The following is a 15,503-nucleotide window of genomic DNA, read 5'->3' as shown; positions in this document are numbered from 1 at the left end:
ATAATTATCTTGACATGATCAGCAACATTTACTTCACTTCCCCTATTGAACCAAAAAATGTCAAAGAAGCTATTGAAGATGAATGTTGGGTAAATATCATGCAAGAGAAGCTTGGAAAATTTGTGAGGAATGACGTCTGGACTTTTGTCCCCAAACCTAAATCTATGAATGTTATTGGCACAAAGTGGATTTTAAAAAACAAGTCTGATGAGAATGGAAACATGACAAGAAATAAAGCAAGATTAGTGGCTCGAGGATACACACAAGTTGAAGGTATGGATTTTGATGAAACCTTTGAAGGAACCTGTGAAGGCCCTAAGCGAAAACATGGAGATCATCCCAATTTTTATTTTCATAGAATGACATAAAATTTACAGAATACAGAATATTATGCATAATAGCTAATTTACAGCATGCATTAATAATAAAGGAAAAGGAAGAATAAGGTTTAGAAATCCTTACCTTTGAAGATCAAATTTCTTCACGTGATTCTTTTCTCCAAGAATGCTCACAATCAAAACACAAACAAACCAAATTGGGCACCACCAATTAGAATCCCATGTATTCTCTATTGTGATGAGAATCACTAAGGAGTTTTGTGGACTCTAAGATTTTTTTGAGAGGGAGAGACTGAGAGAGGAAAAGATCTAGGAGATTTTTGCTAGAGCGATAAAAAACACTTTTTTGGTCTTTTGTGAAGAAGATACATCAAAATCACGTCAAGAAGAAGCAATAATTTCCCCACTCTTCACGATTATACAGAGAGAATTAAGGGGAGGGAAGTTATTTCCCTCCCTTTAATTTAAAATAAAATAAAATTAAAAATAATTTTAATTTTAAATAAATATTTTGTGTGTGTGTGTGTATATATATATATATAACTATATTTTATATCATATATAACACACACACACACACACACACACACACATATATATATATATATATTATATCATATATAACACACACACATATATATATAACTATATTTTATATCATATATAACACATAGCCTATAGTTTTATATTGAATCAAATACAATAAACCTATAGTTTTAATTCTCTCATTAATGTGTAGTATTTAATATAAATCTCATTTATACTAAATTTAATTATATGAATCCAATTCACTAATATTTGAATCATATTCAAATATTTATTTCCTCTCAAATAAATTTTATATTATAATATATCAAATATATTATAGTAATTTTATCATATAAAATTAAATTAAATTAATTATAACACATATAATTGATTCCTTCAATTAATTTGTACAATTCAAATTAATCCAAAATTGATTCTCATAAATCACTCTTGAGCTATAGAGGGGATCTCATAGACCTATAGCATGAAGCTCCAATGGTACTTGAATAATTAATTAAACTTCTTTAATTAAATTATTTTTGTATCCATTGGATATAACCAGTCAACAATGCGATGACCCTTCACAAATTGCTCGTAAGTACAGCTAGACCAAAATTACCGTTTTGCCCATATAGTTATATTTAACTCCTTAAGTACCATTGATCTCTCTAATGAACAATAAGTCATAGTCCAACTATGATCAACCCCTCTCGGGCCAAAAGAGGGTGTGGTGCCACATTATTCAAGTCCCAGAATCAACCCTTAAGGGAGCAATTTATCTACTTACCCCGACGTTAGGGAAGAAGTGAATTTCATCTTGTATAGCTTTGTTCCTAGCTCCTCAAACAGACGAATCTCCTAAAATGGTAGGCTTATTAAGTCAGCCTAATGGCCACTCTCACCCATGTAAATCAAAGGACCACCTTCATAGACAGGAGTTTATAACTCACTTAGGATTCAGGTCATATCACCTATGGTCATCCTGGTGAAATGTAAGTCTCTATTATAAATGGTGTTATATAATGAGACTAGTCATTTTGGGGTCCGATATTATATAAACTCCTTTGTATAAAACACCCCCGCTCACATGTCTCCACATGAATAATCATGATCAGATCAATTGTAACACTTTACAACAATTGTAACATCTACAAAGCAAGTCATACACGTAGTGTCACCAAGATAAAGTATCCAACCTTATCCATCTACTACAAACCATTTAGGTTGTCACTTAAAAATTATCCACATGTATGTCTCTACATACATGTTTAAGCTACATATGATAACCTTGGATGATAGGTTTAATGTTACTAAATGTCAAATAAAATATCTCATATTTTATTAAATAAATAAAATATTTGTACAATATAGTTACAAACTACATGACTCTGTGAGATTTAGGGCATCAATCCCAACAACCTTCGCTCTTGTTGTTAGATTAGAAGCCATCAGACTCTTGCTCAGCATTGCTTGTCTTTTGAAGTTTAAATTAACATCAGATGGGTGTGAAAAGTCCCTTCTTGAACATAATTTGAAATGAGGAAGTGTATATTGCTTAACCCAAAGGATTTATGGATCCTTCTCACCCTGAGCATGTGTAAACTTAACAAGGTCCTCTATGGTCTCAAACAGGCTCCCAGAGCATGGTACAAGCGTCTAACCCAATTTCTTGTCAACAATTGGTACATATGAGAGGGAGTTGATAAAACTCTCTTTGTAAAGAGATCTGGTAAAAGGTTTGTGATTGTTCAAATTTATGTTGATGACATTTTTTTTTAAGGGACGTCTTAGGAGATGGTTGAGCTCTTTGTGAAATAGATGCAGGATAAACTTGAAATGAGTATGGTAGGAGAACTATCCTATTTCTAGGATTTCAAATCAAACAACTTAATGAGGGAATCTTTATATCATAAAATAAATATGTCGAGAACTTAATAATGAAATTTGGCCTTAAAAGTGTCATTGCTAAAAGAACTCTTACTCAAACTCATGTAAAAATGTCAAAAGATTCCGTTGGGACTAATGTTGATGAGAGTCTTTATAGGAGCATCATTGGGAGTTTGCTTTATTTGACTGCCATAAGACTTGAAATTGCCTTTGTCGTTGGTATATGTGCTAGATATCAATCTTATCCTAAAAACAGTCATTTACTCAGTGCAAAGAGAATCATTAAGTGAAACTAGTGATTATGCCTTATTGTATACCCTTGAATACCAGTAGCTCTCTAGTTGGCTATTGTGATGTAATTGGGAAAGTAGCTAAAAAAATTGAAAGAATACTTTTGGAGGTTGTTTCTTCATAGGAAACAACTTGATTTCGTGGTTTATCAAGAAAAAAAATTGTGTTTTCTTGTCTACGGCTGAAGCGGAATATGTTGTTGTGGGGAGTAGTTATACTCATTTTTAATGAATGCAAATGTTAATGAAGTATGAAAGATGTTATGACTCTTTTCTGTAAGAATATGAGTGTGATTAATATATCCAAAAACCTAGTTCAACACAGTCTAACTAAGCATATTGACATCATACACCATTTTATTTGTGATCTTGTTGAAAGTAAATAGATTGTGTTAGAGCACATTAACACAAAAAAATCAAATTGCTAACATTTTTACTAGTGCTCTTGATGCTGATTGTTTTGTTCTAAGGACAACCTTGGGTCTCTATGTTTACAGTCTTGGTCCATTCAACTGAGAATCTCGGCCCATCAGTGGAAGTCTACAAGGCAGGTCATGCAATTAATTTCCTTAGTTATGGTTGGTGATAACTCAGGGAAGTTTAATCGGATTTTAACATCAGATTTCTGTTTGAATTCAAATTATAGGAGGTTTAATCATGACAGGTTTCCTTGTTACATTATGGTTTCTTTCTCTCTCAACTGCCTCTGTTTAATATTTATGTTCTTGATTATCTCACTCAGTCATCTTTAATGGTGAGTACTCGCCAACACTCACACATCTGACAGAAAAATGGTAAGATACAAAGAAAAGGCTAAGGGTAAGATGCATGTTACTGATGAAGTTCCACCGCCCTCTACAAAACATTATGGTGTTCGTGTGCGAGATTTTCCTTATGAAATTAAGGAAGTTGAGGTTCAACCTTCCTTAGCAAAAAGAAAACGTTTTGGAGCCAGTAAGCCATCTGAAACTAAAAAGAAAGAAAAGGTAAGTTCATCATCCATAACGATGGTTGATTTAATTATGGTTGGTGTTGAAATTGTTTCTAAAAAAACCTTGGTGAGTCTAATCGCATACATGATTATACCGTCGGGCCTAGAAACCCTAAAGAGATTGTTTAACCTTCTATAGATGCTAGGGTTTTCGAAGGTAGTTTAGTTGATGACGTTGATACAACTATTCAGACTCCTGCTCCTAAGTTGTGTTCTAATGTTGTTATTCCGAATTATCATGAATCTATGAAGTTGTCTATTTCTACTTCACCTGTAATATAGGTTCATGATAATGTTGAAATTTTTGCTAATTTAGAAGGAATTGATGATGTAAATACTTCTAATGAAACTGTTTTGAAGTCTGTGGTTGAGAATATTGTTTCGGCCTCCTCTGTACTCGATGTTATTGATTCATAAAGCATTCCTATGGCTCCGATTGTTATTGGCATTGGGCCTAGTGAAGGCTCAAAATGTTAAAGAAAATGTCAAAACTCTGTATGAGTCTTCCACTTTACCTAACCAAAATCTTGATAATGTTGATTTTTTTTACCTCTGAAACTCTTGAGAATGTGAAAAATGTTGATGAATTTGAAGTTGACACTGATTCCAACAACCCGAGTTTAGAGAATTCTTCTCGCTTTACTCATTCTGGTGATAAAGATGATATCTCTATTATTGCTTTTCAATCTAAGAAAGTTGTTGATAGTGTTGGTATTTCTGAAGATGGTAATGATGATGTTGATACTTCTTCTGAGTCCTCTGATCATGTTTCTAAGCAATCTACTTCTGAGGAAGCCTATGACTAGGTTTCAAGAGCAGCTTAGACAAAGAAGCTACAGGCTCTATTCGAGTCACTAGGGCCACTACTCAGGCCAAAAGAAAACAACCATCTGTGACTAATATCCCTTCTGTGCCTTTGGATGGCATCTCTTTCACATTAAAGAGAGTGCAAGTTTGTGGAAGTATATTGTAAAACGAAATATTGTGGATGAGAAAGAATTATCTGATCGTACTCAAGAATGTGCTGAGCTTATGGAATTGAATCAAACTACTGGTCTTGAAAAAACTGTTTTGAACTTGGGGCCCTACTATCCTCAGCTGGTTCTTGAATTCATTGTGAATCTTCCAAAGGAATTTGCAGAATCAACTAGTCCAGATTTTCAGAAGGTACACGTTAGATGACATGCTTTTGTTTTCTCTACTGTTGTGATCAACCAATTTCTTTGTCGTAATGTGCCTAAAAATGTGAGAGAACAACGTCCTTCTTTAAGAGATTTCGTGTTTGAGTTGACTGGAGGAGCTCGTTCCACTTGGCCACGTAAGGGTCAATTGTCTATTGCTGTCATAAGTGTTAAATATGCCTTTTTACATAGGGTTGGAATTTATGATTGGTGTCCTTCTTCACACAAATTTGGTTTTTCTATTGCTCTTGTACTTTAATGTAACAGACTGGGACTAGATCACAGTTCAATTATAGTGTGTTTGTAATCAATTAGATTAAACGTCACATTGGGTAAACAACTCTGAAATTGCCTATTTGTTTTCCTCGCCTTATCTATGGTATCCTATTGTCTCAGAAGCCTGATCTTCTCACCGTTTCAAATGTTGTTGGCCTATCTCCAAGTCTTTTATCCATCAATCCTAAACTTCTGCAGGGTCACCATGTTCCTAATCTGAAAACTACCACAACCACTTCTCATCTTGATGGCTCAAGTCGAGATTTAATAACTTCTTCATTCGGTGGTCGTATTCTTCAACTACTTTCCACTGAATCTTGTGATCTTAAGTCTTTGTATTCTTCAACTGTTTTCCACTGAATCTTGTGATCTTGAGTCTTTATATTCTTCAACTACTTAACTCTTTAATATTGGTGGATTATATTTCTTGGGCACTCTGCCTCTAAACGTAGGTGTTTATCACCGAACTGGATTACCAACTACTGTATGTCTCTACTTGTTTCCTTGTTGTTGGTATTTTTGTTGTTACAGTTGTTGTCAGTGCTTTCTATTTAACATCTGCATATCAAGTGACGAGTCATCCTATTGCCTTTTTTAAGCCTCTTAGTACCCTTTAACTTGATTAGCCTCTGTTTCTATAGTTCTTGAATCCTCCTCTCACTTATATGTTAGATTCTTCTATGCTACAAATCAATCTCATCCACTTTTTCTTTCTGAACAACACAAGACTGGGCTGGAAAAGTGACATTCTTAACAAAATAAAACCCATTAGACTTTGTTCTAGTAAAAACAGTCTTCCCTTCCTTCATGATCTCTAAATTTCTATTCTTTCCAACAAGAGAACAATCTTGATCATCAAGCATTTCCATAGAGATCAGACTTCTTCTGAGTTATGTAACATGCCTTACTTCCTTGAGAAGTATGTCTCTACTGTCTTGGAGTTTAAGCACCACTGAGCCTATTCAAAACACCTTATAGTCATAATTGTCCCCTATAAACACTGATCCACCATCCAATGATTTATAAGAGATAAACTATGCCTTTAAGGATGTCATATGATAAGTACAACCAGAGTCTAACACCCAATATTTTTTAGTTTTATGGTCATTTGCTTTTTTCTCAATGATTACAAGGATTTCTATGAATTCAAGTCCATCCTCTTCAACAGAGACATCTCCTCTACCATGTTCCTTTGGCTTCTTGAAGTCTTTTCTGTATAGTTTCTTCTTCCTCTCAAGACAATCTCTCTTGAAATGTGCCTTCTTTATGACAAAATCAACATTTAAGAAAAGATTTATCCCTCTGTGCACTATTCCCCTTCTGAAAGTGAGATTTTCCCTTTCTTGAGAATGTTTTTCCTTTTGTAAACAGTGATTCTGTAGGATTGTATCAACAGCAACGGAAGCACAAGGATCATCTAAGCATTCAAATTCATTAATTTTGGCAAAATATAAAGCATGCTTTTGCAGAAAAAGTGAGTTTCAAGACATACCTCTTGTAGAACTTCTTCAAAGCTCTATCTCTAGCTGCTATCTTCTCCATATCTTGTTGTAGACCACCTCAAGATCTTCCCCACTATTCTCTTGGTGCTCTAGATTGAGTTGTGGGACTCAAAATAAGCTTGAATCAAGGGATGAAGGAGAAAAGCTCACTGCTGCAACCTTGTTGAAGAATCTTTCTTCAAACCAGTTTTTCTCTCAAAACTCTATAGATTGCATGCCCGATTTTCATTCCAATCTCTTCATTATATTAAAGATCAACATGAAAAGAGAAGAGTTGTATGAGTTGCAGCTCATGCTTGGAGAAGACAAGGTAAATATAATGTCATTTAAGTGAGCTACTTGATGATGGATAATGGAAAAACTTCATTTTCCATTTTAAGTATTTTTGTTTTCTAATTTTTCAATTTTATCTAAAAATCAAAATTTGATTTTATAAAATCTATTTTGATTTTAAAAATAAAAGTTTAATTAATTTCATAAATTAATTATTAAATAAAACTTAATTAATTTAGTATCAAATATTAAATTAATGTTAACACATATCCATCTTTATATATTTAAATCATATTTAAATATATAAATTCTCCTATTCCTTTTAATTCTAAATTAAACATATAATTATATCTCATATAATTACTAATTCCCTCAATTCTAATTTGAACGTTTCAAATTAACTTATCACGCTATTCTAGAGCTAGTCCGTTACAAGCTAGTAGGAGGACCTCGTGGACCTACAGATCATAGACTCCAACGATCCAGGATTAATTGGCTAAACTCGTTAGACCAAACTCTCTCAACCTAATGAGAGGGTGGGGCCCCTTGTTCAAGACCTGGATTCAGTACTTGAGAGAACAACCTTTCTCCTATCCCTAAATCGGATAGGTGTGAACTTTTTCTTGCACCCTATGTCCCCAACTATATATCCAGTCTTACCCTAGAAATGGGAGTCTTGAATAAACATGAGTTCATAGTTAGCTCAGGATTAAGATCGAGTTACCTAGATCATCTAGGTGAAATAGTCAGTCTTAAATAGTAAACAACGTCATAAAGTAAGAGTGACTTATTTCTTGGTCTTGATCTTATGCAAACTCATTGCATAGGACACCCCCACCCCTCGTGTCATAACATGTACGAATTAGGATCACATCGTATGTAATACTTTACAACTCTTTGTAACAACTACAGAGTAGGCCGCATCCAATGGTGTTACCAGAATAAGGTACCCAACTTCATTCATGTACTATAGATCATTTTGACTATTTACTCAAACTCAATCCACTCTTATGTCTCCACATAAAGTTCAAGTACTCATACAATAGTCATGGGTCTTAGTTTATTGGATTTAGACTTTCATACAATTTATGAGATCAATAACAAGTATATTGATAATAGAAAATGTTTATCATTTTACAAACTACGAGTTTTTAGGACATAAAACCCCACAGATTTAACATCACCACTGCCCTTAGATTCAACCTTAAGTTTTAGTTCTTTAATTCTCATGGTTGTAATTACATTATCAACAGAAATTGAGTCCCTTTTCATATTTCAGTGTTGCTTCACATCTTTATAGTTTTTATGTAGAGAGTTTATCAAGATTGTTGCCTCATTATCTTCTCCCAACTTGTCCCTTATTTGAGCAAACTCATTGGTGAGATTTTTGAACTCATCAAGATTCGCGTCTAAGGACTTTGAAGAACTCATTTTGAAAGAGAACAATTTCTCCCTCACATAGAGCTTTTTAGGTACATCTTTCTTCATATAAATCTTCTTTGACTTCTCCCATACTTCATAAGTTGCATTTTCGTTGATGACTTGCCTTAGAACATTATCTAAAATATTCATAATCAATGCTCTATAAGCCACTTGCTTCATATTATGTCTTTCTGATTCAATGAGAGTATCACTCAAGGATTTAGTAGGATCATCAAGAGCTTTTAATACCTTCTGTGAAGCCAGAAAAGCTTGAATTTTCTTCATTCACAGCTAAAAATCCTCATTTCTTGTGAATTTTTCCATCTCATACCAAGCTACTGCCATTTCTCACTTTCTTGATCTTTCTTGACAGGTTTCTTGAAGAATCTTGGAGCTTTCTTGGAGGACTGGCTCCGATACCATTTGTTGTAATAAAATGGCCCTTTTAGAACTAGACCTCAACCCAAACAAAAAACACAAAAGAAATCAGGTTTGTATTTTGGCTCAAGTAAATTCGGCGGTAGGTGTTACTTGTGATTTTTGTTTTGCCATGTTGCTAAAGAGAAAAATTTTAGATGAAGAAAAAGCTTTGGTATGTACGAATTATTCTCATTTTGCTCTTTCAAGCTCTCTCTCTAGGGTTAGACTTTCTCTCAAACCTCTCTCTAACGTTCTTATATTTTCTGAGTGAATCGATGAGAAAGATGAGTGATTTTCAGCATGTAAATCACCAAGAATGAAGAGGAGCAGAAGAAATGCATAGAGATTATAGTGGTTCAGTCTTCCAGACCTACATCCACTCTTCAAAGGTACGAGTCTTTCTTTTATTCAGCTTTTTATCATCTTTTTTTTACAGAGAAACAAACTCACATATGAATATCACTCACACATTCACTTTTTACTTCTCTTGGTATATTATTATTTATACATGATTTTGATCTGTTGTTTTAAACAAACAGTAAAGTGAAATTAGTTATATTTTGAAAATTCTTTAACAGAAATATGTTTTTCTTGTGAGGTGCAAGAAAGGAACTTGAATCAGCTACTTTGACTTCAAGCTGAGGTAATTTTGTAGCTCAAACTTTTCAATATTAAAAATCACTATAATGAAAAGAGATATTTTAGATATGGAAGCACATCTACAAATCAGAGCTACAAATGTGACATAAGAAAAATGAAACCAAGCCCACACACATTTTCATTTTCAAAGAGGGATTAAATGAAAAGTATACCAAATATCTTTTCACAAAGTTTTGATTTAAATTCTCTATCTCATTAGCATATATGTGTTACCAAATTAAAAGGAAAACAAAAATTCCATTTCTGGTTCATTACCATACTATTTTTGTTCATTCATTACATTCACAATATATATTATTCCATTCTCAACACACAAATGGAATTATTTACATCAATAATATAATATTTATAGTATACGATCTTTAATTCTTTGTTTATGTTTTATTTCCTGATGTTGTCTGCCAAGAGGTCCTTCTCTGGTAAGCAATTTTTTTAAGAATTTTTGCTGACGTGGCCACCGGCAGCGCTAACCTTAAACCGTCGAGGTGGGGGCGACTGATTTGAATCATGTCTTGGATTAGCTCCTGCATCAGCATAGTCATTTATCATCATTGGTGGCTGATTTGGATCATGTCTAGGATTAGCTCCTGGATCAGTATAGTCATTTATCATCATTGGTGGCTGATTTGGATCATGTCTTGGATTAGCTCCTGGATCAACATAGTCATTTATCATCATTGGTGGCTGATTTGGATCATGTCTTGGATTAGCTCCTGGATCAGTATAGTCATTTATCATCATTGGTGGCTGATTTGGATCATGTCTTGGATTAGCTCCTGGATCAGCATAGTCATTTATTGTAATCGTGTTGTTTTGGCTTTCTGATATGATATTAGATTTTAGTTTTATATACATTATTCAAAATCACGAGCTACACAAATCTAGACTTTTCCACGATCAGTTAGCAATTTGCATACCTGAATGGGGCGTGATCCGAGCCAAGGTAATGAGGGCAAACGAGAGCAAGAGGAAGAAGGTGAGGCGAGCTTTGAAATAATTCATGTTATTGTTCATTTACCTTTGTTTGAAAGATTGGTAATTGGGGATGTGAAGAGAAGAAGTTCATATATATTTACATAGAGAGAAATGAAGAAACTATATGGAGGTTTTATTTGGTTGAAACTGGCTAATTGAGGAAGGGTTCAGCGGAAATAGATGGAAAGTTATGAAGTTTGCATGTCAAAAAAGGGCAAAAACTTGGTTGTATGTGAAAACGTCCAAACCTAATATCTTAATTTAATTCTCTCTTTGTTGAAACGGCTACTACGATTTTTTGCCAATTATAAGAGGTTGTTCAAGTATTACACCAAATGGATCCGTTTGAGAATAGCTCTGTAAATAAGAAAGATATTAATCATTGTCATTCAAGCCAACATGAACTAGTTCATGAACTAAATTGGTAATACAATCATTCCATTACTTTTTTAAATATATACCCAAAACATTGGTCCAAGAAAAAGTTTAAAAGCTCAAGTGAAGGACTATATATAGATATGAATCTCTTAACGCGCACGAAATAAATGTTAAATAGAGACAAACTTGATGTTTAGATAATTTGAAAAATATTGGATTTTTTAAGTTTTCAAAAATAGAAAAATAAGGAAAACTATTTACACAAAATAGTAAAATTTTAATCTTTTTTGCTAGAGGCTAATAGAAGTCTTTTTTTTTTTTTTTTTTTTTGCTATTTCTGTCAGTTTCTTCCATATTTTGGACCTTGGCTCTATGGAACAATATACTACTATTGAAACATGAAAGAATTGAAATCTTAGATCAAAACATTATGTATGGATAGTATGAACTGCCTAAACAAGAATTCTTGATCAACAACGAGTAACCAGAGTTATTACTCACTACATCAAAAAAAATTCATAAATGAAAGATGTAAATCCATTGGAAAATAAAAAATACGCATGCATGATGAAATGGTTGTTGCTATTTGTTATGTTACAATAACGAATCATTGGTTTAACTGAACAACTAAACAAAATAGATAGACCCTTCTCTTCGTCTTAGGTCGACGAATCTTCTCCATTGAAAGATCCCCTATATGGATAATACACATTCCAGTTCAACAAGCCTAATTCTAATTGTTTTGTTCCGAAGCAAATCACGGGGCAGTTGTCCTAATATTCACAACCAAGAAACACTAGATTCTCTTCAGGTAGGCCCCGAAAGGAGAAGGAAGGCTGGAATGCCAACAGGCCTCTATTATTGAATTCACCCGATTTTGAATTTTGTAAAGTTTCCCAATTTTTAAAAATATTTATCAATCTTTAATAATAACAACATTTTTTTCTTAACATTTAGCTTTATTAATATAAATTACAGAATGGAAATATATATTCTTGAAAAATATGATTAATATAAGTTTATTGCTGGGTTTTAGAATGGGTAATGTGAACTTCATCACTCATATGGAGAGAGAAGGAGAGCAGCAATAATGAGAATAATAGAAAACTACCTCAATACCAATAGTAATAGTAATATTATCTTTTTAGTTTGATACATAAAACAAGGGATGCAAAAATATCAGTGTGTAAAACTTCTTATTCTTATATTAATTATCTCAACACACAAATTGTTGCTTCCACCACTTGACCATAATGCCCTTTCCTTGCCATTCTCTTCCCATTAACCATCCAATTCCTTGTTATTCCCTACAAAAATCAGTAAATAATCATAACAACAAATTTTATTAAGTGGTTGATATATATAAGTCATGGAATATAAAAGCATATATAGAATATTTTTTTACTATAATTACAAGGACATCAAACATTTGAGAAGAGTGATCTATATAATGTAAGCTAAGCTTATGGCTTATAATTTCAAGTACAACTAAGCATAATTATTATGTTTGTATGTACTATGTATATGTTGTACCTATAAATATAATAATTATGCTCTATTAAAAAAACATCATAATTTTGCTTAGTTATAATCGAAACAAGCTACAAGAACTTCACTATAAGGTTTTTCTATCGAACATATATAACATCAAACTTAGCCACAAACAAAACTTAAATTTAAATAAATAAAAGTCACTAATCTAAGTAATAATAATTTAGTTAGAGACTTCTATTCTAATTAAGCTATTAAAAAAGGTCTCTCTCGTACATTCAACGGTATATAAATTAGTTTTAACTCTCGAATAATAATTTATATTTATATAGAGTGATTTTGATCTGCAATATTATATTTTGGTGGTATTTTCCACATGCACTTCTGGGACCCAAAACTCTTAAAGAATCTTTTTCATTCTTTGATTGTGTGTGGAAAGATAAAAATAAAATGACTGTCATTTTAAGTATTCACTTAATTTTGTTAGGTACAAGTGTTTTTCTTCTTGTATTCAAAGCTATTTATTTTGGGGGCGTTTATGATACAAGGGCTCTAAGAGAGAGATGTAAGAAAAATTACAACTTGACCCTTAGCCCATGTGTTTTGGTTATTTACTAAAATTTTCTTTTGACGGAGAATAATATAGATTGTTAGTCTAGACGATTTGAAAGATATAATTGACGAAAATGTATGATTAGGCTTACCCTTGATGCTTAAAGGATGGTGAGGATCATGTCTATGATTGGCGCGTGCATCACCATAGTCTTGTAAGCCAATCATGCCTTCATTTCCTACAAACATTTTTAACCACAAATCTCATTAACTTAAACTCTACCAAATAAACCCACAAAATAAATTTTATCGTTTACAAAAGGTTGAAAATTAAACGTAAGGGCTAAGAGTTAATTAATTATCATATATAATGAAATGGAGGAAGAACTCAAAAACTTTTATTTTGATAACACAAGTTAAAATTAGGATATTAAAATACTATTTGGTCTCCTTATACTTTAGGTTTCATTCCATTTTAATTTATGTACTTTCAAATGTTATTAGTCTCTATACTATCGGTAAATCTTAATAATAACCTTTGTAATTAGTTATAACATTTATTTTTTCAAACAAAATTTTAGTCTTAATTAGGACTCTCTTTATAAATTTTGTAAGCACATGCATGTGTAGTGTTATTTCCTCAAAAATGGAGATTATTGTTATTAGGTAATAAGGATTAAATTTAAAATTTATTGAAAATACTACAAATAATAAATGTAGATATTTGAAAATACATTAACTAAAATAAAATGAATACCAAAGTCCAAAAACTAAAATAGCATTTTACTCTTAACTCTTTCGATAAAGCGATGAAAACTTGGTTCGGCATATTTAATCATTTGTATGCATATTCTCTCAGCATTCTCTCCTTTGAACTTGAAACTTGGCACAAAATTTTGACAAACTAGACTATTATTATATGAAATAAGAAAAATACGACACTGCAAAAGTTTTGAACTTCAAGAGATCGATGTTGATCTCTCTGATACTATGTTAAACTATTAAATCGTAAAAAATTTAAACAAAAAAGTTACAACATATTTAACGAAAAGAAACGAATAAGGTGAAGAAGAAGAAGAAGAAAGAGTTTCGTTTCTTACTCTTCATGCTTGCAATTGGATTTGCAGGCGCATAGCGAGCGACAGAAGCTACCATAACGGTAACTAAAAGGAGAAGAAAGAAGAAAGAAAAGTAAAGCGAGAGTCGAGAAGAAGAAGCCATTAGTATATATCTCTACTTCTCTTCACCTTCTAATTTCAACATAAGAGTGAAAAGTAATGAATGGAGAAGCCAAAGCCAAAGGATCCATATTTATAGATTTTGAATGAGAAGGAAAATGGGTTTTCCTTTCCTTTCTTTCCCTTTTTCTCTTTTTTTTTTTTTCTTTTTTCCCCTTTAGATTCATTAATTTTAGTTTGGTTGAATAAAGTTTTTGATATGGACTGTAATGGCTCATGGCCAAGCAAAGTTGTAATTTGCTTCTCTTTTGTTTCTCTCTCTCTTGTAATACTTAAAATTACAGTTGTGTTATACAAAATACTCGTGGACTTTGAGTAGATTCAATTATATGCTCTCAAAATTCAAAAAATTTCATCTTAGGATTTAGTTTCCAAATTATTTTAATCTAAACCTATTGTGAGGTGGTATTTTTAAAAATAAAGGATACAATTAAATTGACTCAATAGCTAGTTCATTATAAAAATCAGAAGGTTACCAAACATCATTTTACAATAACTTAATTTCAACTAATTGGAGAACTAGAGATCGTCATTTGTTGCCATTCATTATTCAATTTAGAAAAAGATATTGTTAGCACACATCATTTTCAATCATACAAAATCGAGTTTTAACACACACAAATCAATATGAATAAATTATAATTAAATGATGTCATATATACATTTCAATTTTTATAGGTAAGTTATTTAATGAAAATTTCTCTAAGGGTATAATTTTTTGGAACATTTTTATAATACAAAGATTAAAATGTAACAGGAAAGTAATAACTTGAGTACTTTTATATGATTTGACCTAAATTATAAATTCTCACTTTTCTCTCTTTTTAACTCTTATTAGTTACTTTTGTATAGGTTGAAAATACATAATTTTGGTTATATGGAAGAAGACATTGTCTAGTGGGGTTTGCATTTGCTATTTTGGTTGATGCTTTTTTTGTTTTTTTGACAATCTATTAAGGTATATGTACCTTTCATATGGTTAATAACAATAATTCAATCATCTAAGCCAAAATCATGTATAGAATTAATAGAATAATTAAGACTATTCATCAAGAGAATTTATGATGTTAGGCATTTGTGGAAGTAAATGTGGTTATTAGT

General features: G+C 32.2%; 2 protein-coding genes across 3 annotated transcripts; both read right to left on the bottom strand.

Annotated features, from left to right (window-relative positions):
- Positions 1 to 9,985: 9,985 nt before the first annotated feature.
- LOC120083944 (uncharacterized) lies at positions 9,986 to 10,862 on the bottom strand. Of its 2 annotated transcripts, none has more exons than XM_090316583.1 (2): positions 10,686 to 10,862; positions 9,986 to 10,544 (listed from the first exon to the last, which is right to left on the bottom strand). In XM_090316583.1, the coding sequence occupies exons 1-2, from the start codon at positions 10,780 to 10,782 to the stop codon at positions 10,201 to 10,203; spliced, it is 441 nt and encodes a 146-aa protein (XP_090172709.1). In that variant the 5' UTR covers positions 10,783 to 10,862; the 3' UTR covers positions 9,986 to 10,200. The 2 variants fall into 2 exon arrangements, with proteins under 2 accessions (XP_090172709.1, XP_090172708.1); XM_090316582.1 differs by having other exon boundaries at positions 9,986 to 10,589; positions 10,686 to 10,860.
- Positions 10,863 to 12,218: 1,356 nt separating this feature from the next.
- Positions 12,219 to 14,453, bottom strand: LOC150034401 (uncharacterized). The gene is made up of 3 exons (XM_090316585.1): positions 14,265 to 14,453; positions 13,317 to 13,403; positions 12,219 to 12,428 (listed from the first exon to the last, which is right to left on the bottom strand). Exons 1-3 carry the CDS (start codon positions 14,383 to 14,385, stop codon positions 12,403 to 12,405), a joined length of 234 nt encoding a protein of 77 aa, XP_090172711.1. The 5' UTR covers positions 14,386 to 14,453; the 3' UTR covers positions 12,219 to 12,402.
- Positions 14,454 to 15,503: the final 1,050 nt, after the last annotated feature.

This window comes from Benincasa hispida, chromosome 8 (genome assembly GCF_027475165.1).
Source record: "Benincasa hispida cultivar pf3 chromosome 8, pf3_genome.v1.1, whole genome shotgun sequence".
Taxonomy (NCBI): Eukaryota; Viridiplantae; Streptophyta; class Magnoliopsida; order Cucurbitales; family Cucurbitaceae; genus Benincasa; species Benincasa hispida.
The sequence above is the reverse complement of the archived record's forward strand: the minus strand, read 5'-3'. Positions and strand labels throughout refer to the sequence as shown.